The sequence below is a fragment of the Tauraco erythrolophus genome, chromosome 7 (assembly GCF_009769465.1).
Source record: "Tauraco erythrolophus isolate bTauEry1 chromosome 7, bTauEry1.pri, whole genome shotgun sequence".
Lineage (NCBI taxonomy): Eukaryota > Metazoa > Chordata > Aves > Musophagiformes > Musophagidae > Tauraco > Tauraco erythrolophus.
The window spans coordinates 62,141,144-62,166,182 of NC_141471.1; the positions used below are offsets into that span (position 1 = coordinate 62,141,144).

General features: G+C 40.1%; 1 protein-coding gene across 1 annotated transcript in view; it reads right to left on the reverse strand.

The window, feature by feature from the left end:
• ELMO1 (engulfment and cell motility 1) overlaps nt 1-25,039 on the reverse strand; it is a 266,730-nt gene that overhangs the window by 186,494 nt on the left and 55,197 nt on the right. Inside the window, 6 exon segments of the mRNA XM_086614382.1 lie at nt 8,275-8,406; nt 9,789-9,911; nt 11,552-11,602; nt 15,692-15,770; nt 16,662-16,813; nt 22,481-22,580. Coding sequence (XP_086470508.1) covers nt 8,275-8,406; nt 9,789-9,911; nt 11,552-11,602; nt 15,692-15,770; nt 16,662-16,813; nt 22,481-22,580 — 637 coding nt within the window.

A 25,039-nucleotide genomic window follows, 5' to 3' on the forward strand; every position in this document is an offset into this window, starting at 1 on the left:
AATCAGCAATAGCTTATTTCTAAAATATCTGCTGAAAAAAAACAGCTTCAAAACTGAATGACAGAATGGAGAGTGAAGCTTGCAAACAATGGAGAAGAGCAACCTCTATTGGCCATAAGGGTAAAAATGAGAGACTAAATGCTGTATCCATTCCTGTCTTACCCCACTGGTTCAATATTAAAGGTAATTTCAGTGGCAAAGGGCAGACCATGTGTTTTTTCTGGTCATAGCATCTGCAAATTTAATTCCAGTAAATAAAAGGACGCTGAAATCTATGAACCATGTACTACATGAAAGGTAAAAAGCAGACTCTCCTTTCTGGTGGAATGCCATTAGACACGGTTTCTGCTCTGCTGCATGGTGCTTAATTATTAGTTATTGCTAATTAATGACAAAGGATTTTAGAGTGGGCCATTGTTACATAGAGAAATATGGCCACTGAACTGAGGGTCAGGCACTTCTGTCTCGAGATAAAGTAGCCTCAGCCACTGCATATCTGAGTAGGTCAGTAAAAGAAAATTTTCTCAAACTGATTTTACCAGCTACAAGTGATTTCACAAGTTCTGAAATAGTAGACAGGGAAAGAGAGGGTTCTGGGAGTAGAGAGAGTGGAGGAGGATGGAAAACTACAAATTGTTTCCAGTAGTACAGACAACCTGTCATCTACACTGTTCTATCATTAAGACAATGATTAAATCTTACAAATTTAAAATGAAAAAAAAAAAAAATCAGATCTGTATGGGCACACAGACAGTACCATTCTAAAAATGTTCCTCTGTCACTGACAAAGCCAACAAAAGAATCTGAACGTCAAAAAGCATAGCTTTTATTATAGCTGAAAAGTTTCCCCAAAGGATAAACACTGCAACGCTTTCCATCACTGCAGAACGTCACCAACAGGAGGAAACATCAGGAAGCTGTGAACAGAAATGCTGAACATGACCATTCAAGATCTTTTTGATGAGTTTTTCAGCATATTATACCAGTTCCAGCTGTTAGTCCCCAAATCACAAATATCATCTTCCTGTTCTGGGCCTTCCCAGTCCTACCACTCATAAGGTTGTAACACTTCAAACCCCCAGGCTTTCCTTTTTTAGGAAGAAAAAGGACGACCATCCTCAGATCTTCAACAAAAATAGCTAAGTAAATACATCACATGGAGTCTGCTTCTGTCCATCTCCCTCTCATCCTGCCTCCTAGGAAAGTTTTATCCTCCCTAGCCAGGCAGACTGCTACCATTAGTCCAGACGTCCAGCTGGAACAAAGAGGCTTCAGAGATCTAGCTGACATTAGTTACTCCAAAGAATTTAAGGACTATTAATACTCTTGTAGGGCATGGCATCCCAATCCTTGCTCAGTTTTTCCTTTTTGGAATCCATCTCAACATACTGCATAATTCACTACCACTAATCCACGCCATGCAAATGACCTAGAATTGTGCCCTACCGTTTCACCGCGTGATTTCACTCTCTTTGCTTCTTTTTATCCGAGTCAGTAAAAAAGGCTGACTGATTATCACACAGAAAGCTAAGTATTTACCTGCTGCCTTTCTATCAACAGAGATCTGAACTTTCTTTTAACACACACAGCCCCCATCCCAAGTAAATCCACACCTCAGATCTGCAGCCATATAATTTATCATTAATATTAGGTTACAATAAATCAACAGTTTACATTAAATTCTTCAAAACTAGAAGGCAACTATTTCACAGCCCAAAACGATAAGCAAAAATTAACACCATATCTTTAGGGAAAAAAAAAACAACTTAATGATGGTTGAGCTATTCAAGTCAGAACTCTCCATTTTTTGTTAAAAAAAATGAAAAAGAGAGTATTTTGTCCTCAGGTGAGTTAGAGGTGGGGCTCATAGTGCTGACTATTATTATGGTTGCCCAACGCTTCCCATTACTACATCCCATTCTCAGTTGTTAATAGCTTGGACAGCACTTATCACAGCAACTGAAGTTTTCCACATTGAGACAAACACAAAGGAGGAGGAGGAGGTGGAATCAGAGAGGCAAAGGAAAACCCAGACCAGAACCACATTGCGAGGAGGGAGTAAGGGTGAAAAAAGAGGAAATTCAGGGGGACTGAATGAACGAGGTAATGGGGATCAACAATCAGACACGCCGGAAAGAGACAGAGCCAACCTGAGATCCAAATGGAATGAACTCCCCCCGAGGGGAGCGGGAAATCAAAACCAAAGACTAGGGAAAGAAATGGAGAGCGCAAGGCCGGAGGAGATAAGGCATCAAAAAGGAAAGTGAGATAGCACAGCAAGGAGACTGCAACAGAACATAGAACAGAGGGAGCCTCTGAGGTACCATGGCAAAACCCAGAAAGGTGTGATGTCCACACATCCACCCAGCCGCTCACCTGCTCCCCTCCTCAACAGAGCAGGGAGAGAAAAAGGATGAAAATGCTTGTGGGTCAAGATAAGGGCAGGAAGACTGCTTACCAGCTACCATCATGGGCAAACCAGACTTGACTTGGGGAAAGTCAATTTCATTACTTGCTAATTAAATAAAACATCACCTTTCCTTCATCCTTTTTCAACGCTGAACTACTTCATTTCAGCTTTGAAATTTCTACTTTATTTCCAAATCTTGAGGCAGGGCTGGGGACACAGATGGGGCACGACATGAAAATGAGCTGGAGGGACGAGTGGCTTCCAAGTAAGCGTGAGGAAATTATACACACCAGAGATGTAACAGGTACATTGAAGAGGACAGCAATTAAAGGCTGAAGTATGTCGGCACTTGCTGCAGTCATCTGAGTTTGCCCCTCTTGCAGGTAATCTTTACAAAATATTAATTACATGATTATAAATTATTTCCCTGATGGCCTCCTCCTTTCAGTGCAGAGAAGAGACCTCCCTTGGGGAATAATACATCATGACATGGAGGAGGTTACTGTGCACAATCGTTCCAATTTCTTGGAGGAGATAAAAGTCATACAGAAGACAGCCTGTGAGAGGGGTTTCTATTTGAGACAGCTGCAGGAATAAACATACAAGAAGCAGCAAAATGAATCCAAGGAGAATAAATCACGCTGGGCAGTTATCCAGCCAGCTACTGACTTTGTCTTATGTTATTCTTGGCCACAGCAACCTAAGGACTCTCTATGCCATATAATGAATGACTAAGTTTCACCTGCTCCTTTTCTGAGGAGAGCAGAAAGTGTTCTGAAAAATAAAGTCCTGAGCATCTTTCCTTAGCCAAAAAATCCAAGGGGAAAAACCCTCCCCTTAGCTCTCTATGGGCAGCACCATCCCTAGGTGTCAGCTAATGAACTATTCAAAGAAACAATGAGAAGCACCACAGAAGAACCCATGAGAGAACGGAATAGTTTTTATCTTCACAGTGCTACTTCGATACTGTGCTGTGAAATAAGTGATTTTTGAAGAGTGAGGTCAAAAGATAAAACAAAGTACCTGCTCATCTGAGACATGGAGAAAAAAGCAAGTCTAGAAAAAACCTCAGAAGCTCATCAGGTCTACGTTCTGCCTAAGGCATGCTTTAGTTAGTCTCAACTACTTTTTAAATTTCTTTCCAGAGATCTCTACAAGACACATCCTCCAAACTATTTATTCTGGTGCTGCTTCTCCTCAAATTAAAAAGTTTTTGTAATGTCTAACAAATCGTCTATGCTGCCGTTTAAGTCATTACTCATCTAATTATTCATGTCTCCCTTCAGACTTCTCTAAGGCACCCTGGATTTGTGTTTTTTTTCCATATAGTCCTCATGTACTTTGTTACCTGGATCGACCATTATCAAACATAGCACATAAACCTTTCCATAATGGATCAAGCTCCATCTTCATACTAGTAATGAATTTTGCTCCCATCATTCCAACTAAAAATCTTTTCCATAAACTGATTGCCATCACTGCCTTGTATCTTACATACAACTTCCTCCCTCTCAGCATTCACACACTTGTATTTCCACAGCCTTCAGCCTGGTGGGCTGAGCGAGTCAACCTTTTTAAGCCAACTCTTTTAAGACACCTACCTCATCACTGCACAAGCCTTTCCCTCTGCACTCAATCTACATTCCATCAGTCCACAAGTCACTGCATAGGTAACTAAAATTATAAAGTATTCTAGATGATGTCTCAGAAATGCAGGAAATGGCTGCTCTGAAAATATCTTTCCCGACATATCCCAGGTTAACAGTTGACTTCTTTGTGGCTACATTGCACAATCTCTCTTATCTTTTCCCAAAAATCAGATATTTGCCTACAGAAGAAATTCTTGCCAGTGAACTCCATTGCACTTTGTATCGATGACTAAAATTGTATTTCTATTTCCCTAATCCAAAAGGCCATCTAATTTGTGAATGACATAGGGATTCTTTCATCGACACCTCCTGAATTTGTTTCATCAGATTTCATCAGCCTATGTTCATTCTTTCATGCCACCACTACTACTATTTTGAAAGTCAAGCCTATGTCTGCCTTTTGAAGAACATCTCACCATCCTCAACTTCCCTTTTAATTGTCACCTTTTATCAGACAGTTCCTTATCGACTTTGTATCTCCTGTGCTAACCCATCTTTTATTTTGCTACACTAATAAATTCCATTGTGACACGGCAGAATTACGAAATCATTTCCCATGTTGCCTTTTTGCACTCATACAAACCATTTATATTTTACTGAAGAAAAGTCAAACAAAAAAAACCCAGAAGCTCTACACACTGCAAGCTTGAGAAAAACTGTGTGAGCATGAGATAATTTTTCATCTCCTTGTTTTCCAACTTTTTAACCTATTTAAGTCTCAGAATTTGGTCAGATCTGCCTCTAACTTTAAACAAACACATTCACTACAGCTTCTCAGTGACAGTTTGTGATGTTTAAAGAATTATCATGAAAATATAGAGTGTATCAGTTTCTTGAGTTGTATCTATTGCTTGCCTTAGTTCTGGGAATCAAGTTTACTCAAATGCAAGAAAACTTTAGAAGCTTCACTTGCAATGAACTTTACAAAACTAAATCCTTTGAACTGATCAGGAATTTTAGGACTGATTTTATCATTACCAATATATGTGGCTTTATCTTCTAACATCTCTAACTCTGAACTACACTGTTATTTGAAAGTCTACAAAACACCACTCTACTGCAAGAATTGACAGGGATAAGCATCGGTTGGGATTTCCCTACCAAAGAGACTTTAAAAGAGGGTTAGAATTCAGCCTATTTAATTTGAGTAGGGTGGAGTGTATCATCTTTGATCTCCTAACTGGGTCATCTTTTGTTGTATTCATCATAATTTTAATAAATCTTCCTCAAGATGGTCTCATCTGAAAATCTCTTTGCCCATAAACTCCGCATAGGTCATCACAACCATCTGGAAAGCCTTTGTGGTTTCTTTAATGAAATGTAGGTTTCTGACTATGTAGTTTTACAAATGATACTGTAAACTTCTGAAACATGTCTGGATTTTGTCTCTCGTTGACAGTACATTTCCAGTGGGCAAGGTTTTTTTGATGTGGCCAAGAGAAACGAACAGAATTCTCTCATTTCACATACAGAAGGAGGACAAGCAGTCCAGGAACAACTTGATGGCTAGACCTGGTTTTGCTCTGCCCCCTCGGAAAGAATGTTTAATCAGTTTGAGAAATTAGCATCCCTACCACCAACACCGGTGGAACGAAGACAGCATTTGAAGGCAGCATTCCTATTTCAGCTGAGTTTCTTCTTGTGCCACAAAGCCAAAACAAGGGGAAGAGAAACCTCCCATTATTCAGGGCATAGATCAGTTTGCTAATGCATCCCTCTACCTGCAGTTTAAAAAAGCACTGGAGACACTTTAATGATGGAGTGAGAAGAAGCAGATGGGGTGAAGGCAGCCAGGCTAACTATAGTCCAGTCAAAGCACAGTCCATGTGTGAGGCTGGAGATCACCAGTCAAATTTCACAACAGCTCCTGCTTCCTCAGCTCTATGAGAAAGGCCAAATTCCTTTTCAGCTGTGAGAGAAGCTGCACGTGCAGTGTCACCTGTACTGTTAGCACAAAGTAAAACTCCCACACAGGAGTAGAGTAACTGTCCTCGCAGCCCACTATTGACATTTTTATTATGTGTACGTTGCCTTATTGTACCAGCACTGGGATAAGCTGCCTCCCGTTGAGACTCTTGCTATGGTGCTCCTTTCACAGCTCACTCTTCCATATTTCTTCTTATCTCCTATTCTGCCCTCCCCACATTTTCTTCATTGCTTTGATCCCAGTTCCCATTCCCTCCTAGACCTTGCTCCCCATTCCCTTGTGAAAGGGTATTGGAATTAAATAGTAAACAGTGCTGCAGTTACCCTTGACAACTTGTTGAAGTGTTTTCAGTAGGCTTCCCAATGAACAGCCCAAAGGAAAGGAATGAAGATAATGGATAAATCCCTGCTGCACAGGCACAGCAAGAGAGTTCCTGCAGACTCAGACAAGACAGGAACACGTTTTGATTCACACCGAGTGTTTTCCTCACAACCCTATCAGCTAAAACATGCTGTTGTTAATAATTTCGGCTCTGCAGAATCAAAATATATCCTGTGGGACAAACAAAAGCATTGGAAGAACTAGTGCCAGCCTCGACAACTAGGGATCTTTAGTCCTTGTTAAGCAGCAAAAAAAACAGGATTGGAATTCAAATGTCTGCACTAGTCCCAGTTCAGCTTCTGTTGGATGCTCCGTTACATGGTTAGAGTTCTCCAGCTCCAGCTTTAAGAAAGCAAGATCAGATCTTCAGACATGCTAGATACTTAGGTGCCAGTGACGGCTGTGGGAGAGTCTTCAACATCTCATAAAACTTGGGTGAGCAGCAGATATCTGAAAGGGATCAGCCTGTATTAGAGAATAATTGTTTAAAATTTGATCTCCTCGATTCTTCCATATGTCACAATCTCTGTATGTACTGCCCCATCACGACTTCAGCATACCCCCTTGCTCCCTCTGTGTTTGTCATCGTTTCCCCTCTCTAACATCAGTTACTTTTCTTTCTCCTACAACCGTGACCCCATCTCTGTTCTCATTCAACACAAGCTGGAGGCTCTATATCCAGCCCATTTGTATCCAAGCCAGGGCCTGCATTTTTCCTTTAGTTTTGGCCTTCAGGGTACAAAGTCCTCTGCTCATCTCACCATAGGAGTAGCCAATCTCAGAAGCTGGGATAGAAATGGTCTTCTATCGCACAGGAACTGAGAACAGATTCATAGACAACAAAAAAACCACATTGAACCTCAGAAGCCCTTCAAAGCACTAGCTTTACCATCATACTTACATCCCAAAGCACTGAGCTCCTCCCTTCCCGTCTATCTACTTACAACTCCTTACAGATACAACAGCACTGATACAGCAGTAATTTTTCCTCACTCATCAGTAATGAACAAAACTATCAGAACCCAGAAAGCCTCCTCCCAAAACCACACGGGAACTGGGCAACGTTGAGCCCTACGGCACAGAGTTGAGTAGAGCCCTCAAACTGCACGGTGAGCTTCAGCTTGCTCCAACAGTGTTTAAAACCACTCTGCCTATAACTGTGGTGACTGTTCTATGTTCATTTGCCAGGCCAACAGCAAAGTAATGAATCACACAAGACACGAAGCATACAATTCTACCTAAGGAGAAAGAAAATTGCATACTCATCTAGAGTGAACGATAAATCAAGATACTGATTCCAGTGTGCGTGCGTGTGTGTGTTGTTTCCAGAGGGAAAGTACATATTATCCATTAACACAAACGTATGCAACAGTTTAGCCAGATCATGCTCTATTCCCCAACACAGTTTCAGCCAAGACCAGAACTCCAATCGGTGTGATTAAGTCAGGGTTAGGGGATGCAGAATCTCTTCTCACACATGTAAGGACTTCGAGCAACCAAAACACAAGACCCTACAAGTAAATACTATAGAGTCCTTCCCCAGATTTATTGTGCTCATCAGTCCACGTTACTACTAACAGAATACAATGACTTTACAGGTCTGACACAGATCCATTAGACAATGCCTGTTCATTTAAGGTATCATTAAAAGTTAGATTTTAATTATGGCATGGCAAGCAAAACTATGTGCTTCAATCTCAGGTGGTTATTTCTTCCAATTAAGCCTCACTCCTGCTAAAGCAGTCACTCTGGGTTAACAGGATAGGCAAAAAAAAAAAAAAAAAGTAGTGCTATTCCTTTGCAGAAAATAACCAGAAGACAAAGTAAGAGAAGTGACTGGTTATAGGATGTACTACAACAGATGCACTCACTCACTTTCGGTGTAACCACCACACAAAAATACTCACAATGAACCCAAGTTTTTTGTAGTCTCGAGTATACATAGATTTGCGTTTCTCAATACTGCCACTGCTGTTGTTAGGTTCAGATTCGGCATCAAACGCAATTCTTCGGAGTTCAAATATGATATCCCGTTGAGCCTACGTTAAGACAAGGTTAAAAAAAATTGGTTAAAGTAACTTACCTATTAATAACCAATATCACAAAAGCTGTTTCAAGACATTGTATCCCCTCCACTGCCCAACCTTTCTTTGTCTAAATTCCCTACTTCATACTCAGAGAGACAGTCAGCATGAATGACTTTGGGGTTCACATTTTCCAAAGTCCTTGCATCTGTGGGGTTCACATGCAGCCACTTCAGCGTTGGCTTACAGAAGCTGGGCCCATGTCAACAAGGCTACTGACTACACACTGAATTTTATCCACAGGTGTGAAGCCACAGAAGCCAAGAGATCACACACATTTCAAACAAAGCTGGTACTTAAGCACTTTGGCTGAAATCAAAACGGCTCAGCACTCAGCCTTCCTTTTGGTAACCATCTGTTTTTGCTGGCACAGGAATGGGAAAGAGAGGAATCGCTGCAGTTACACACCACTAGAAAGGTCTCAAGACAGTGATCGCCATCCTACCATCAATAGGAACAACACTGGGTGAGTCACTCTCTATGGAGACATGCACCAGGTAACTGCATGTAGTGAGAATCCAACGTTCCTGCCTGAAACTTCAGAAACAGGAAGGGTAAAATCCTGCTGTGAGATGTTACTTATGTTTACAACCATCTCACTCTCCCACCTCCTCTTCTCCAAATTATCAGCAAATCCTAACACAACTCCCTCTTCTTAGAAATGAAATCAGGTTCTCCATTGTGCAGGGCTTAAAGAAAGGCCACCAAAAATACAGAAAACAAAGCACATCTCTACAGCTCACTGACTCTATATCTAAACTTGAGTCTCTTAGGGAAGTAAACGTCTCTTTTAGCACAATGAACAATAAATATTAAAGCTAGTGTCTGGACACAGTGAGAAACACACAAATGAACAACTACTACACAGGTTCCCAGTAACAAAAATGGGTTTTACTGTAACACCAATTTAACTCCAATTCTAGCATGTCAGATAGTTTTCATTTAAACATTAATTTTAGCTCTACAGAAGTGCTTTTAGAAAGGACCATCCATCTCTGCGGCTTCTGAAAAGTACAAGAAAGAAAAATGCTGGACTGCTGCTCAGAAGTTTAGCTCAGGATGACACTAACTCCAGTTCATGGAACGACACGCTAAGGAGAAAGTCCTGGATGTTTTCTTGTACTTTTGCACTAGGAATGCAATAGCCAATTGATCTTCTATCAACCAGAAAACATAATCCAATTTCATACAGAGAGAGAGGGGGGGAGAGAAAGAGAGTGAATGAACTGTGTAAGTGTTTCTGGCAGTGTCTTTTCCTCCATAAAGAGCTTTAGGGACATCAATGAGCCGTTGATGAGTCCTCTTCCTGTTCTGACCAGATCATATCAGTCGCTTACCTGATCCTGTGGATCCATTTTTGTCATCATTCTGTCTTCCAGAAGGTTAAAGGTAAGTACTTGCAGAACATAAAGCTGGTGTGCCATTTCATTATTGATGGCCCTCTGTGCCCTGATAACGTGCTGCAAAGAGAGAGACTCCAATAAATGCCATCTTATCAGAATATTACCTTAGATGCACTCAGATGTTTCCATTCCTGCAAGTATGTGTTTGCTATGCATGTATACTCCAGAAAAAATAAAACCAAACCAGGACTAATGCTACTGATTTAGGTACTACAAAAGCAACTTAAGGGATAGGACTTTACAATAACAACACAGGAAAGCTTTCTCCTTCTAGCCACTAGATAGAGCCTGTGCACATGTTGAGAAGTAGCACAAAAAAAAAAAATAAATAAATCAGTACTCAGAAGTCACTCTGAAGAATTAACTCCTTACCAAGAGCATTAGAGCTCTGTTTAAAAATAATTTAAAAAAAAAATAAAAGAGAGAGTATAATAAGAATATATTTAAGAGAGTAGCTGCCTGAGCAGAAAAGTGTTCAGGCACTCAAACACAACCCACGAATACAGTGATAGAACAGGGTTACTGCTGCAGGAGTCAACACCACACCACAATCCTACCCCTACCAGACAACTCCACTCTGCATGAGAAGACTGATGAGAAATACATTAGCATACAATGCCCCATACACACAGAACTACCCCATTCAGAAAGCAGACACCAAACTGATGGACAATTTAAAAATCCCTGGCGTGCCAAAATCCACAAAGTGTTTTTATCCAGGAAACAGCCAGGTCACTAAACACAGCAGAGCACACGTAAGGAAAGAGTCATCAAGTGGGAGATGGATACAGCAACTGATATTGTACAGCTCCAGAGAACAAAAGACTGTGTTTGCCAAAAGGCACTGGAGCATTTTATGACAGTAAATGAATGCCCAAGGATGTTAATCATATGCTTATCCCAAATTTCTTACGAACACAAGCAGCGTAATAATACGCCTTCTGAAAGAAATTCTGTTTTTTTTGTATACATCATTGAAATTATGACAGTGAATGAGAAAGAGCAAGGGGTTGTTTGGTCGTTCTTTAGTTTGTTTTACACTGCCTAGTATCTCATAACAGCAAAAGAGCGCTTTTCCTTGAAGATGCAACCTACTCTAAGGTCAAAGGCAAAATCCCTCTGATTTTCCATGATAGTAGATGCATGTCTTTTATATTGCATTCATTAACTTCACTCTGAGCTATATTTCAGGCTTCTTTTGTCTAAATGGTGACAAATTGCGTGCAACTTTGCTTCAAGACAGAATAATCCGCAGAACCAAAAAACACAAAGGTTGATTTTCCAAGATGGAAAGTCCTGCGTGGCTTGCTCAGCTGTCATCAACTCCAAACCTTAACACAGAGAACTTGCTATAAATTCCTCAGACCAGCTCTCATCTGCACCATAAAGTTCACATTCTTCATGGGAAGAAAATGCTTGAGGTATTACTCTTTTATTCAGTAATACATTTTCATGAAGAAATAATAATTTATTTGACTGGAAAAAAACCCTTTCTGATAATCACTTTTGAAACCATTCAACAACCAAACCTTTTATCTTGGCTATTACAGGCTTCAAAACATATCAAAATACAAGTGCAATCAAAATACATTACGATAAATCATATGAACACCAAAACTGGAGTCTCTTTTTCTCTCTGCTAACAAAAAATAACATTGAAAATTACATCTGAAAATATTACTTTGAAATATACTTACAGTTAAGATGATGGAGCGAAGCTGCTTTTGTGCCAAAATGTTTGCCATTTCCTGATTTAGTTAAAAAAAAAAAAAAATAATTAAAAGTTAGCCAGAAGCAGGTATTTTAGTGCTGTACCTAGAAGAATACTGACTTAAAAGGTTTTAGTCTTAAGTTTCTGCAATGTTACTTATAAACAAAATGAAACAGCATATGATCTATACAACTGTACGCATGATTTTGGGGGGCACAAACTCAGATTACTCTACTATGAGAAAAGGTGCAAAGAAAGTGAAAAGTAGGTCACAAGCTGAGGACTTTGGTGATCCAAAACCAGCAATGAAAGATCTCAGAAGAGACCTCTGCGAGTTAAACAGAGAGAAACACAACCTTGCTCAAGCACAGCCTTCCCCCCTGCAAGCAACCCGGAAGGAAGCACGGAACGGAAGCCAGGCAGGACTCCAAAATAAGATGTTGAACAACATGCTTATTTATGTTTTGGCTGTTTTAAAGTCAAGTGCTCTAACTTTCATTCAATAAATCAGCCTACAACTTACTGTTTCTTCATAGCAAATCATACTTCTCCTCTGTACTTTGGTAGCAATGTTGACATTGGTCCACTAAATTAACTTTTAATTAACTTAAATGAACTCTTCTTTCTAGACCTGTCCAAAGTCACTACCAAAGAGAACATGCCTTTACTTTCATTCTTAAGCAGCTGATCCTGGCTGTCCATGCTGCAAACTGCCTTACAATGCATCATGTAATTACTTTTAAATTCTTGCTTTCAAAATGTACTATTTTAAGGATTTGGATAATATTGCATACTGCTATTTATAGAATCATAGAATGGTTTGGGTTGGAAGGGACCTCAAAGATCATCTAGTTCCAACCCCCCTGCCATGGGCAGGGACACCCTCCACTACACCAGGTTGCTCAAAGCCTCATCCAACCTGGCCTTGAACACTTCCAGGGATGGGGCAGCCACAACTTCTCTGGGCAACCTGTGCCAGTGCCTCACCAACCTCAGAGTGAAAAATTTCTTCCTTATATCCAACATAAATCTACCCTCTGTTTATACATACACAAAGGGGTAATGTTCGGAACTGGCGGATCATTCATTGGAAATAGAGCTCATGGATCACAGCCTGACATAATACAGCACAACAAATCACATCAACGCTGACACATGTGTAAGGACATTCCTAGGATATACTGTGGTTCTGTGCAGTTGGTACCATGTCAAAAACATCGTTCACGTTCAGGAGAAATAAATTTTTAAAAATTCCTGCTGATCTTTTTAAGAGTTGAAGAGTAATATAGAGTACATATGGGTTACTTTTATATAACAAGCAAGAAAGTAGAAAACAGGAAAACTGAGACTATTACATAAAACATACAAAGAATTGGATTGCTGAAACATGGCTGCAGAAACAACGTAAATAAAGCAAGTGTTAAGGTGAGAATTTGCTTGCAAATATAAAATAATTCTAATTGCAAGACAGGAGGCAGTCACAGATGTTGATTGTTTTCTTTATAGCAGATAAAGGGTGCAGCGACAGAACACAGGAATGATAAGGAAGGGAGAAGGGACTAAAGATAAGAGAAACTCAGCTTTAGTTTTTAAGCCTTTTCTGGCTGAGCAGGTTTCAACTGCATGTAACAGCAAAGGAATGAATGATACAGATGCTTCCATCTCTTCTGGAAATGCTCAACTGAGCTGCAGAGGGAGCACCAGGCACATGATATACTTCATGTTACAGGGAACAGACTGGCTGGTTTTGTCAAAGTATATCCATTGCCAAAAGATGAACAGGTAAAGAACAGGAGGTAGCCTTCTCTGCATTCAAGGCAAAAAAAAAAAAAGGGGGGAATTCTTTTATTTTGGTTTTGGAGAGTATTACCGAAGTGTCACTTCTTTCTTATACCTGTAATTTAAAAAGCCGTACTGGGATATTGTTTTTTGTTACTGGTCCAAAAACTGATAGGAGCAACAGGCATTCACAGAACCACTTATTGCAACAAAACCAACCTTGTCTCCAAGAAGGCTTTATGGCTATTAGCAGATGATGAGCTGCCTCTTCTAAAATAAGTATTGTACTAACAGATAAGAACAGGAATTACTTGACAAAATTTGCCATCTCCTTTCCCATAGCAACATGTCCCTGCAAAAATGCAGACAATTGCCACAAAAAGTGTTTCAAACACTCACAGTATCATTCCAATGATCAAACTCTCAGCTGTTTTCTGATAAAAGGCTTTTTTTAAAAAAAAAAAAAAGTAACCTAGGTTTCTCTAGACGATTGACAGTGGCAGAGGAAGCAAAGCAACCAGGGAGTCCTCATTAAAAAAGAAAAACCTTGAACCTCTTGTCTTTTTTCATTACAGAAATAGGAAGGAAAAAAAAAAAAAGGAGGAGAAGGAATTCAGATACAGCAGCAATTTAAATCCTTTATTTAATTGCAGTGCAGTCAACCACACCATGCCAGTCCCCGTAAGACAGCAGCAGATAGGGTGCCAAGGCTCCCAAAGTCAGACTGGGTTTGGGGCAGTTTCTCACTCTTTCATGTATTAGCAGTGAGGGCTGAACCTTAACTTCTGAGTATCCACCATCAGATAATTCCATGAGACTGCATCGCCTCAGTTCGTTGTCTTAGAAAGACAGAATTCCGTAAACGGTACCAGTTACCCCTATCTTGAAGCTAATGGACACCTACCTTCTTCAGTCTGTGGTTTACTAATTAACCACAAGATAGATATAAGGAGAAACTTCCCAGATTGACTACTTATTGCAGCTTATTGAATGCTGAAGGAAATTTTCTGCAAGCGTCAGAGCTATCAGCCTTCACGTCAAATCCGATGATTATATTCTAATGATCATAAACTCCATGAGGAACAGTTTTGTGTCACAGCAGCAGGTACTACAGGTGAAGTGAAGTCTGCATGGTCTACTGCCAGCCTCACTAGATGGTTACACGGCTGGTGAAATACAGTTTCACGTGCTGGAAATACCCTGTGGTACTGTCATCTTCAGGAACACACGCCTACTGATTTCATATTAAGTCTTATCTACATCTGACATTGTCTCTCAACTTCAAATATTCAAAGCATACTTTTCACAGAAACATAAGCCAAAGCAACTATTTACAAATTTAAAAGTATAAGCTTTCTTTTTCTTACAAGGACCTATCATAGATTTACGCCAAAATTGAAAGAAAGTTTTTATTCCAATTTTTGTTCATTAGGTGCCTTCATCCCTTAATAACTGAAGACTGTACTGGAGAAGAAGGAAAAAAGGAATAGGAAAAACAGGATTTTTTTTTTTTTTTAATTAAACCATGGTTATACTTTCCTCTGTTTGTGATTTGAAAAATATTTTTGAAGCAAAAAAAAAAAATTACCCATTAGGGTTCTGATGTTCGTTTAAACAACCTTCAGTATTTAATAACGTAAATAAGTCTTAGGAAAGTCCTTGTCAGAACTGATCAGCAGCTCTCACTGAACTTGTTCTGGACACTGACGGTATGTCACCACAAGAATTACCATCACTGTTCTTGGTGATGGAAATATTACATAAATAAATGAATAAATCTGTTTTGACACAGGCTAATTATTTCACTGACATGAATAAAACTTCTCTATTTCTTAACACATTGAATTCCATCCTCATTTAACAGCAACTAGCAAGCTTGAAATATTTCCTTTTGAGACTTCTGACCTCTGGCACTAAAGCTAACTTAAAATAGTACGCTATGAAAGTCATGAAATGCTTACATGGCAAGATATTTCTGTTTTCAAAAGGAACACACTTTTTATTAAAAAATCGGGGGGGGAAACAATTCACAAAAAAATAGCACGGTTTTACAAGCTGTGCTGGCAAAGAGTTCAGTACAATAAATACTAGAGCCAGCCACAGTCAATATGGTTCATGCGAGGTTACAGGGAACTACAAAAGCACAGAAGAATGCTTAATCCCTCCTAATATTGGTGCAAGATGAAGGTAGCTCCATTAAAATGAATGGCATACCAGCATGAAACAACAGAACAAGTTTCAGTTTGAATTCACTGCAGGAAAAGTACGACTGGGACAACCGTCCGTAGGCATGACTATGACACACTTTTCCTACAGGTATGTAGGTATACAAGACCCAACAACTGACCTGCCTCTTGTCATCCGGTGCTTTGAGGAAAAGTGCATTTATTACTGCAATGGTATATGTCTGGATTTCTTGGTCCGTCCTGTTTGGAACAAAATTATAAACATGAGAGAAGAACATGAACACATACGAGCTGTAGAAACTGATCTTCCAGTTGCATTACTGCAGGTAGAAGCGGAGGGACTGTTTGCACTTAATGTTAACCAGGTGAAAATCAGGTAATCAAAGCTGGTCATGACCAGGTTGTCTCTATTATTAAGACAGACAAGATGTTCCAGAGGGAGAATCAGCATTCAAGAAAGGTGGAATGAATCCCACTCTTGAAATGCCATTGACCCTCCACTGATCATAGAAGGAGCCCAGACAAATCAGCTTCTGCCAGATGCCTGTAGGCTAGAGGTAGGAAGATAAATCTTCCCTAAAGGGTTCTGGAGATCAACCTGCTGGTGTTAAAAGCTTTCCAGGTGAGTGGAAAAAGTCCCAGCTGGGAGGCAAGCATAACGATACACCGCTACACACAATACATTACACTATGCTACAAGAGGCAGTTTCCATCCATGTAACCACCACACATTACTGTTTAAGAAAAAGTCTCCCCCTTTTCCAATATACCTTCAGCAAAAGTTGACCAATTTTTGTCTTACACACCTCCCAGGGGCTGGCAAGCAAGACAACCCCTTCTGTATGCTAATGGCATTCAGCATTTTATTACTACTGGGTGCTCCTCTCTTCATTTCCCACCTCCAACTACTCAAGCATCTTAGCACAAAAAAAAGAATCCAAACAAACAAACAAAAAAAAAACAATGATCAGGCAACTCCAGAAAGCTGGTTACTAGTCATCCAGCAGCTTACAGTGGATGCAGGAGTCACGCAGGAGGTTACCAGTCTTTATACCACTCCTTTTCCAAATGCTGTGCTCATCTGGGGAAAAAAAAATCCACCATTATCAGGTGGCAGTTGAAGACACTCACCCCTGCAGATGTGGGATTAGCTGCCCAATTGTGATCTCCTGTGCCACTTTCTGGTACAGGTCATGGCTATTGAGCACCATCGATTCCAGGATTGCTAGCGACCGTTGCAAGATAGAGATGTCCGAGGCAAATTTGTTCACATAGCTTGCTATCTACAAATTCAAACATTCCGAGAATTTACATCTTATCATGAAGGCAGAGGAAGGGAAGAAAGAAAAACATGGACGTGGCTCTGAAAGGCAGTTGAATAAAACTAGTCTTGTCCATATGCCAGGTACCAGTGAATACCTGCAAGCAATCAACCAGGTGCTGCAGATACCTTCAAAGGACACAGCAGCACGGGTTCTTCAGCTGGCACAAATCATCGCCACAGATTTACGTCGAGATTCACACCACTGAAACATACACTTCAGCATTACGTTATGAACACAATAAATCAACATTAAAGAACTAGAACAGTTGTATTTTTTGTGAGGAAAACTTTGGAAAGGACAAGGGGGAATACTTCACATTCTCTGCAGCAGAAACCTGCGCAGCTGGTTTTCTCTAAACAAATACCTGGGCTCAAGGCAATTGTTGTAAAAGACAAATTCCCATCTAGCTCTCTGGCAAAACACTCTAGGAAAATACACTTACCCCCCACCTCACTGTTAACAACAACACTGAAAGCTCTCTCCAGATTACAGATTAAAACTGTTGATGACCATTTATCAGCACAACTGGTTCCATAACTGTCTAGAGTCCAGTCTTGCTAAGCATCCGTGCATTAATAACCTCCACTTTTACTGCGAGCCGCCCCAGACAAACGGCACGTTAATCAAAACCAGGTCTGGCCAACACTTCTTTTGCAGCGTGGCAATGACGTGCCGCACGCTCATCTGCAGAGCCAACACAGCTGTGCAGGAAGATGCGCCAGATGTGCCAATGTGCTTTCTTCTACATGCTGCCCAGTCCTTGGACCTGGCTTCCCGGGAAGGAGCTGGCCTTCTGCTGACACAGGGAGCGAGAACTGCCTGGGTTTTCCTTGAATGCACCGATATCAGCATAATCAAGCTGAAAAGCACCCGAGGAAACACAGACAGACAGAAGGAATGTCGTGTGACCACAGTTATTTGCTCTTTACAGCCAAGTAGCAGACTACACTGGCCCTGTCTCAAGTCTGATGCGTTCCTTCCAAAAAACTTCAAGTCCACGCGCTTCTTCAGCATTCATGCTACGAGCCACTCGTGTTTGTACTTTTTCTGATTCTGGATGCTTACTTAGACCTTAGCATCGTTTTCCTTTTGAAGGAATAAAGGCATGCCCCACGCTTGGAAAAGCTGCCTGGCTGCCTGTAAAATTCACTGCTAAATACTGACACGTGGACAACTACACTGTTTTTTGCACTTGTGACGTTCTTAGTAGTGCTGAAGGAGCAAAACACCCTTTCTGCAACTCTGGTTGGAGACGACAAGGAAAGAGGGACAGATTTTTCCTTTTCTCATCTGTTGCAGTGCTGCTGTTTGCTCCTCTGCTATTTGGTTCATGTTTCCACAATAAAAACATGCTACACTGAATACAACTCAATTCAGGAAACACACAGTGATTTTAAAGAAAATAAAGAACCAACCCATGCATGCATAGAGAATAGGAGGAGAGAAGCAACTCAATTAGCCTTTTTCTGCTCTAGGCTTTCAATATCTGCTGCAAGTCCTGAGACCAAGTAATATTTACATTAGGATATGATGCACATTGTGCTGTTCAGAGTAACAAGCTGTATCTTAGAAGCGCTGTACTACCCAACCTCTCTTAACGATAAACCAGTTGTGTCCTGATGCGTGACAGCCAGAGCTGCCAGACATCCAGAAGGCCCACAATACGGACAGTGCAGGCACAGAGCAACTGCACTTCTCACACAATAAACCACCAAATGTGCTCTGGATGCATCACAGTCATCAGGCATCCATGGATCAGTTGTGCAGCAGGAATACAGTATGTCCAGACTGTGTCCCAACTTGTCACACTGCTGTCACTATCCTCTTTAGAAGCCCTGACAGTGACATGTATGAGTTATTCTTGGTGCAGCAGCTCCTTCCCATGATATTCCAGGTGGCAGTGTAAATGCTTCCCTGGGACACAACATATCCATACCAGGGGCCTGCAGAAATATAGCAGTGTAGACAAATGAAACCTCAGTCTATGAAACGCTGCCTTAGACATGTTCATTCTTCTGACCATCGACCATAATGTCTTTTAATCATAAACACATACCCAAGGTATAAAGCTGGTTTGTGTGTTTGAAAAGCTAGGACATGTCACACTGAACTTCCATGCAAAACATCTGCTAGGTAACTTGCATGTCAAGCTCTGTATGTTCATAACCACCTTGCTGAAGCATGAAATCTGGCCAGAAATAATAGGCTTGTCTACCCTGATAAATAAGGCATGTCAGGTCCAGAGAGCGCAAAATTAGATTAAAAAGAAATTCTATTACCAAACTTTTAAGCTCCAGATGTAGAAAAAAAAAAAAAAGACGCTTCTTGAAAAGAGACAAGAATCAACAAGAGTTCAAATTTGTGTTATCTGCTGTTCTCTGCTTATTGAGCACCACGTGCAGGGAGAGATTTCGACATCCAAAAATAATCCTGCGCTCAGTTATCAAAAATTCTGATGATAAAAATAACGCAAGCTCACAGAAATACAACCTCCCCTCCAGAAATAAGCAACTTCATTGCTTTGCACTTCCACGTGAAAATCTGTCACATGGGAGTGTCTCATTAAGGATAAAACTATTTGTTCAACAAAATACCTGTAACCTTAACATCTGCATAGTCCTATCAGGACATACATAGCCACATACAAAAGAAGTGGCTGGGTGCTTAACTTCCAAACGATTTCAAGGGAAATTAGGAATCCCAATGCCTTTAGAAGTTCAGCCCCAGTGCTCTGCTGAAACAGGAGCTAAAGATGTAAAGCGAGGGTAGGTAAGAAACTTATAGCAAACTAAATAAAATCATCTGAGTTCTCTTCTTGTTTCAGCATCACTTAAAACACAGGAGAGAATTCAAAAGTTAAAACCCAAAAATTAAAAAAAACAAACAAATAATAAAAAAAAAAAAAACACGCCACCAACAAAAACCACACAGGTAAAAAACAGTGAAGGAAACAGATCTGATTTTCTGAGCAGTGGTATGTTCACTAGTTATTTGCTGGACCATTTTGATGTCAGAAACGTACAGAAAAATCTGACAAAGTTTTGCTCTCTGTTAAGTCCTAATGCATAGTAAAATTTTCAAGTGTGCATCTCATTTTTAAGTAAGGAACTAGAGTTGCACTCTACTACAGAAAAAACAACTGACAGTTGTTAAGACACAGATACTTTCCGTGTTGCCACCTCCTTTTCCTGCACAGTACATTTTAGAAGGCAGAGTAAACAACTCATCAAGGTTAAGACTCTGCATTACACAGTTATGAAACAGCAATTATAAAAATATCTCTTACAATTATTTATAACTATCTCGACCAATACTACAAACTTTATTTCTCCTCTTGTAGGAACTAAAGATGGGAGTGTCAAATTTGTATAGTGTATTTTGATATCCAATTACCATGACATTTTCTGAGAACTGGGCATCCAAGTCCTTTAGGCAACTATGGAAGCTGGAAATAAATTTCATTGTCCTAAGCAAGAAAAAGGTCGAGAGAATCTTGCTATCATAAGGAAGTTTTTTTCATACGATGCTATTTTCACTTAAGATAAGGAACAAAGCCCTCCTTGAAAGTGTCAATTCTTGTTTGCAGCAGTTGGAATTGCAGTCTTTATGTACCCAAAGGATGGAAGGGAGACTGCATCCAACACCAAGCAGTTAGTCATCAGAAGCAATTAGAGGTTCCCCTTGAGGTCTCCTCCAGCTTCTACATTTTAAGTTAGAAAAGTGTTCAAGAAAAAGGTTCAGATTAATTCCAGTTTGGCTTCCATTTAACATGAAAGACAGCTTCAAAGGGTAGAAGTACTTAAAGTAGGATTGCAAAATTCCCCTCAGCTAGCAGAAACTTATCAGCTCCCTTAGTCATCCTGGCAGCCACTTGAGATAGCCCGTAAGCAATCTCAAGTGGCCTGTCAAAAGCCAAGGTCAGAGAAGCAAGCGAGAACAAAGCTGCAGACTGCAGACAGAGAGGCACAGTCCAAAGGTGCTCCTTTAGGTCTGCCTCTTGCCCACTGAGCCCCACCAAGGGCTCTGCTGCCTGGCTCCCAACCGCATGGCAAGTCAGGACACATCTGTGCCACTTTCATGTTGGCCATTCTTTGTCCTTCTGTCTCTCTTCTAATTGCACTATTCTCCTCCTTGGTCCCTTTCTTGTCCACCAGTTTCACTTTTGGTTTTCACTCCCCAGTTTTGGTTTTCAGAGGTACTTCCGTGAGAATGCTTTTGTTTGTGTCTTTTGTTTTGTTTTTTAGATTGGGTCACTGTCCAGGGAAATCTTCAGAAGTGCCAGACAGAAGAGATGAGCCATTAACGGGTGCACACAACCTTCCTTCTGTAGTTACTACACAACCCACAAGGCAAAAGATGTTGATAGAGTTAGACAAAGATAATAATTCTGAGTGACTAACAAAGTAGATTGATTTAAACTCGTGTTAGCAAGTTTCTTCATACACTTCTTAGTAGGCTCCCTGAGCAAATAAGGCGTTCTGGCCTTGACCTTGTACCTCATGAAGTCAGTTAAAAAACAGGTGCACTATATTCTGTGTCATGGAAAGATCATCATCATCACCTACCTAGTCTGCAAGATTAGCAAACAAAAGAGTCCAGATCAATTATACTATTTTTTCTTACAAATTCTATCCATAATTTTTAATTACCAAAACCGAGCTTCAAAAATCTAATACTCTTCTCATAATTGTTTCTTCTTTCACTTTTGGCAACAAAAGTAAATTTTCACTTTCCTTTTGTGGCAACAATGCTCTAAACCAAATTTAAATTAAAAGTCTGTGCTCTGACACATTCTGTTAAAGAGCTCTTTGCCACAGGTTTTACTGGTTCCATTACTGCTCCTGCTATCATTTTAGTGAAGTAACTCTGACATCTTTCAAACTTGTACAAATGCACTTTAACGTAAGCTCCGAGTTCAATCTAGTGTAAAAATTCTTTGTAAAGACACGTGGGGTTTTTTTTCCCCATAGTAAATGAAAAGAGTTAAACCAGTAACAAAAACTTTTTTCTGAAGTCTGTTAAATCTCTGTACTCCCTTGTTTCTGCTGCTTTTGTGCATCTCCTACACGTAGAGAAAAGAAGAAAAAATGTTGCAAATTGCAGAAAGATCTGTTTCAAAACAGCAGACATCAGCTGCAAGATTCAGAGGGCCAGAGTTCAACCTGATAAACTCAGGAGATATCAGCGCCATTTCAATTTGTAAACTAACTTATTTTTCTTCCTCCCTTACCCCTAGAGGAAACACTTCAGTGCTAGTTTTGTTTGAAGAAATATGGTATTCTTCACTTTAATTTTCATTAAACCAAAATACTAATGTTTGCTTTAAATGCACCGTATCTGCACAAGGAGGTCACACTGTAACTGAGCAAACAATTTTTTGTGTTATAAGCCTCATCCAGCATTGATCCTGTTTCACTTCCATTGAATTCAGAGGAAGTCGGGCCAGATCCTGCAAGTACAAATACTTTTAGTCTGGAACAGCACTTTAATCCCATTTTCATGCACCTTTTTGACCAATGACCTAAATAATGTCGCTGGAAAAAAAACCACCCACAACTCACCTCAAAAATTTTAAAACGTAGAGGCAAACTGATATAAAACATGTAGCATTGATTACAAATTTACCTTTTTAATGAATGCCACAGAGAATGTATCCCACGATACAATCCCATGATCCATCAGCTCAACAAATGCAGTCAGTGTAAAGGACAACATATCTCCAAAGCTGCAAGAGACAGGAGTCATGACAACATGTACCAGTAACGCAGCAGGGCAATGACTGAGGGAATAAAGCAGCAGCAAGTTTTCAGAAAGCAGGAAAATGAAGCCAATTATGGACTAAGAGGTAGCAGAAGAGCAAGAGAGGCCGTGCAACAGGTAGTAATTTAGCATGGATATCAAGAACAGCCACCTGGAAGAAGGCAATTTTGTAAGAGAAGAACTAATCCCCAGGGGAACACCACATGCAATGCTCAAGGAAATGAGTGCAAATTAAACTTCCCTTTTAAATTCAGAGTTTGATATCTAACAGAAGAAAAGAAGTGAGCTTTTTCTTAGCAGCTTATGGAAATGCTCCTAATTGAAGGTCATACAGAGGTGATGCATTTTGGTACCTCTGCCTCAAGCAGATGGGCAGAAAGTTAGCGGATTGTTTGTTCCTTCTCTTACAAGGCAGCAAATATGTTTTTAAAATGCACCAGAAGAGATCATATATTGAGCAGCAATTTTCCAACAGTTAATGCCTCAATTTCTTTCTTTGAACCTGAAGATGCACGTCTTTCTGTTTATCTATGGGCAACCACGTCAAGGGAATTGCAGAAGTTCCCATCGTTTATCCAAGCCCGCAGCTCAAATTGTTTCGGGTTTGCAGACCGCTACGCTTCTTGTCACACCTGTAGATTTGAGACCCAATGCATCTTTGTGTGAACTCAGCTAAACTTCAAACAGGTTTGAACTCAACATAAAGAATATGGTGGGGATTTTTCCATGTTAAAAACCAGCTTTTAAAGATCAGCTTCATTTCTATACATAGTGAGGGCACCGAACAGTCAGCAGCCGTTAATGATTTCACGGAAGCCCTTCAACGAGGTGACTACTCAACTCAAGCAGCAGTGCACAGAGCCTGAGATGAAGTGTTACCTTCAAGGGCATGTCAAACTGCCTGGGAGGTACTCTGCTGCTAAGCCGGTAACACGCATAAGCACACAATCCATCCATCCATCTAAAAAGCATGGATAGTCCCACTGATTTCAACGCAACAGCTGACCTCACAGAAAAATAAAATTAAAAAATCCTCTGTCAGGTCGGAACCACGAAGCTCAGTAGGTTGGAAATCTGAGTCTAAAGCTATGGCTGCAGAGGAACGTAGTTGATAGTTCTTACTGTGCGATTTGCTCGCCAACCCGGCGCGGCACAAATCAGTGACCCTCCGTTCGGACGGAAGACGTGTACCGCAGTACGGAGGAATAAGGCAGAAAATCGGTTTCCATGTGGCAAATCCAACAGCCAGTTTACTGGATTTGAGCTAATCTGCCATTTAGGGATTTCTGATGGCTAGATGCAGCCTTTAGCGGCTCCTTCTTTTAAGACCGGAGCTCTTGTTCATCAAAACTCCACGGATGCTCTCTGCTAAAAAGCAATTTGCCATTCTTGACATTTTCTGAGTAAAACCAAAAAAAAAACAGAAACACGCCTTTCTCTTCCACAGTAAGTAGGGGTATCCACAGTGGCTTTGATTAATTTATGACAAAATGAAAAAACTACACCAAAGAGCAAACGAGAAAAATACAGTGGTTTAAAAAAAATTCACCGTAATTCTGCAAGGAATATTTTGTTCAGCAAATACGTAATTTCGAAGTTTTCTTTTCTGTTTTGGAGGTAAAGAGGTTGGTTTTGTTTGCTTGTTTTTTAATGTTGCAAACCTTTTAAGAATTAAAGTAGATTTCAAATATCATCATTAGCATTCCAATAGCCACGGATTTCATAACAAGATGACATTAAGACTTTGCAGGAAATTTAATCAGCTCCAGTCCTGTCATTTTCCCCAGTCCATTCTTTTTGCATAAAATGGTTATTTATGAATCCACAAATAAAACAGCAACCTTAAAGAAGGCTTCCTTCTAAAAACTTGTACCAAATTCTCACGTAGCTTCATAACAGAATATCTCCACAAATACATGGAATTCTGGTATTTTAAGAAGCTAGGCTAAATAAATTCAAGTCCAAATGAAAAAAATGTATAAAAAGATAGACCAAATATGTTGGAAAGTAGATAAATTTTCTGCTAAGTTTAATGCTAAGAGAGATACTTTTATCTCCCTTAGATTTTCTCACGTATTGTTTAAAAATTCAGCAAATGAACATGTATTTACATTAATACTTTTCTATAAACTAATTGTACATGAAAGCTAATCCCCACTAACAACAGGTATAGTTTAGAGGGATTAATTAAACTGTATTAAACCTGCATATGGATATTCGCCTTCAGAACAAGAGTGGCTGGAATTCAGGTTCATTTAATTCCTTTATATTCAACAGTCTCATTTATTCCTCTTGCCAAAACTACTGATTAATCCTGCCACTTAATCCAGCCTCCTCCCCAGCTTTGGAGGGGAAACAGGGTTAACGAAGCTGAAAATACTCATATTAACATATAAACCTGGTTTCAGTAGATGTGACAATGAT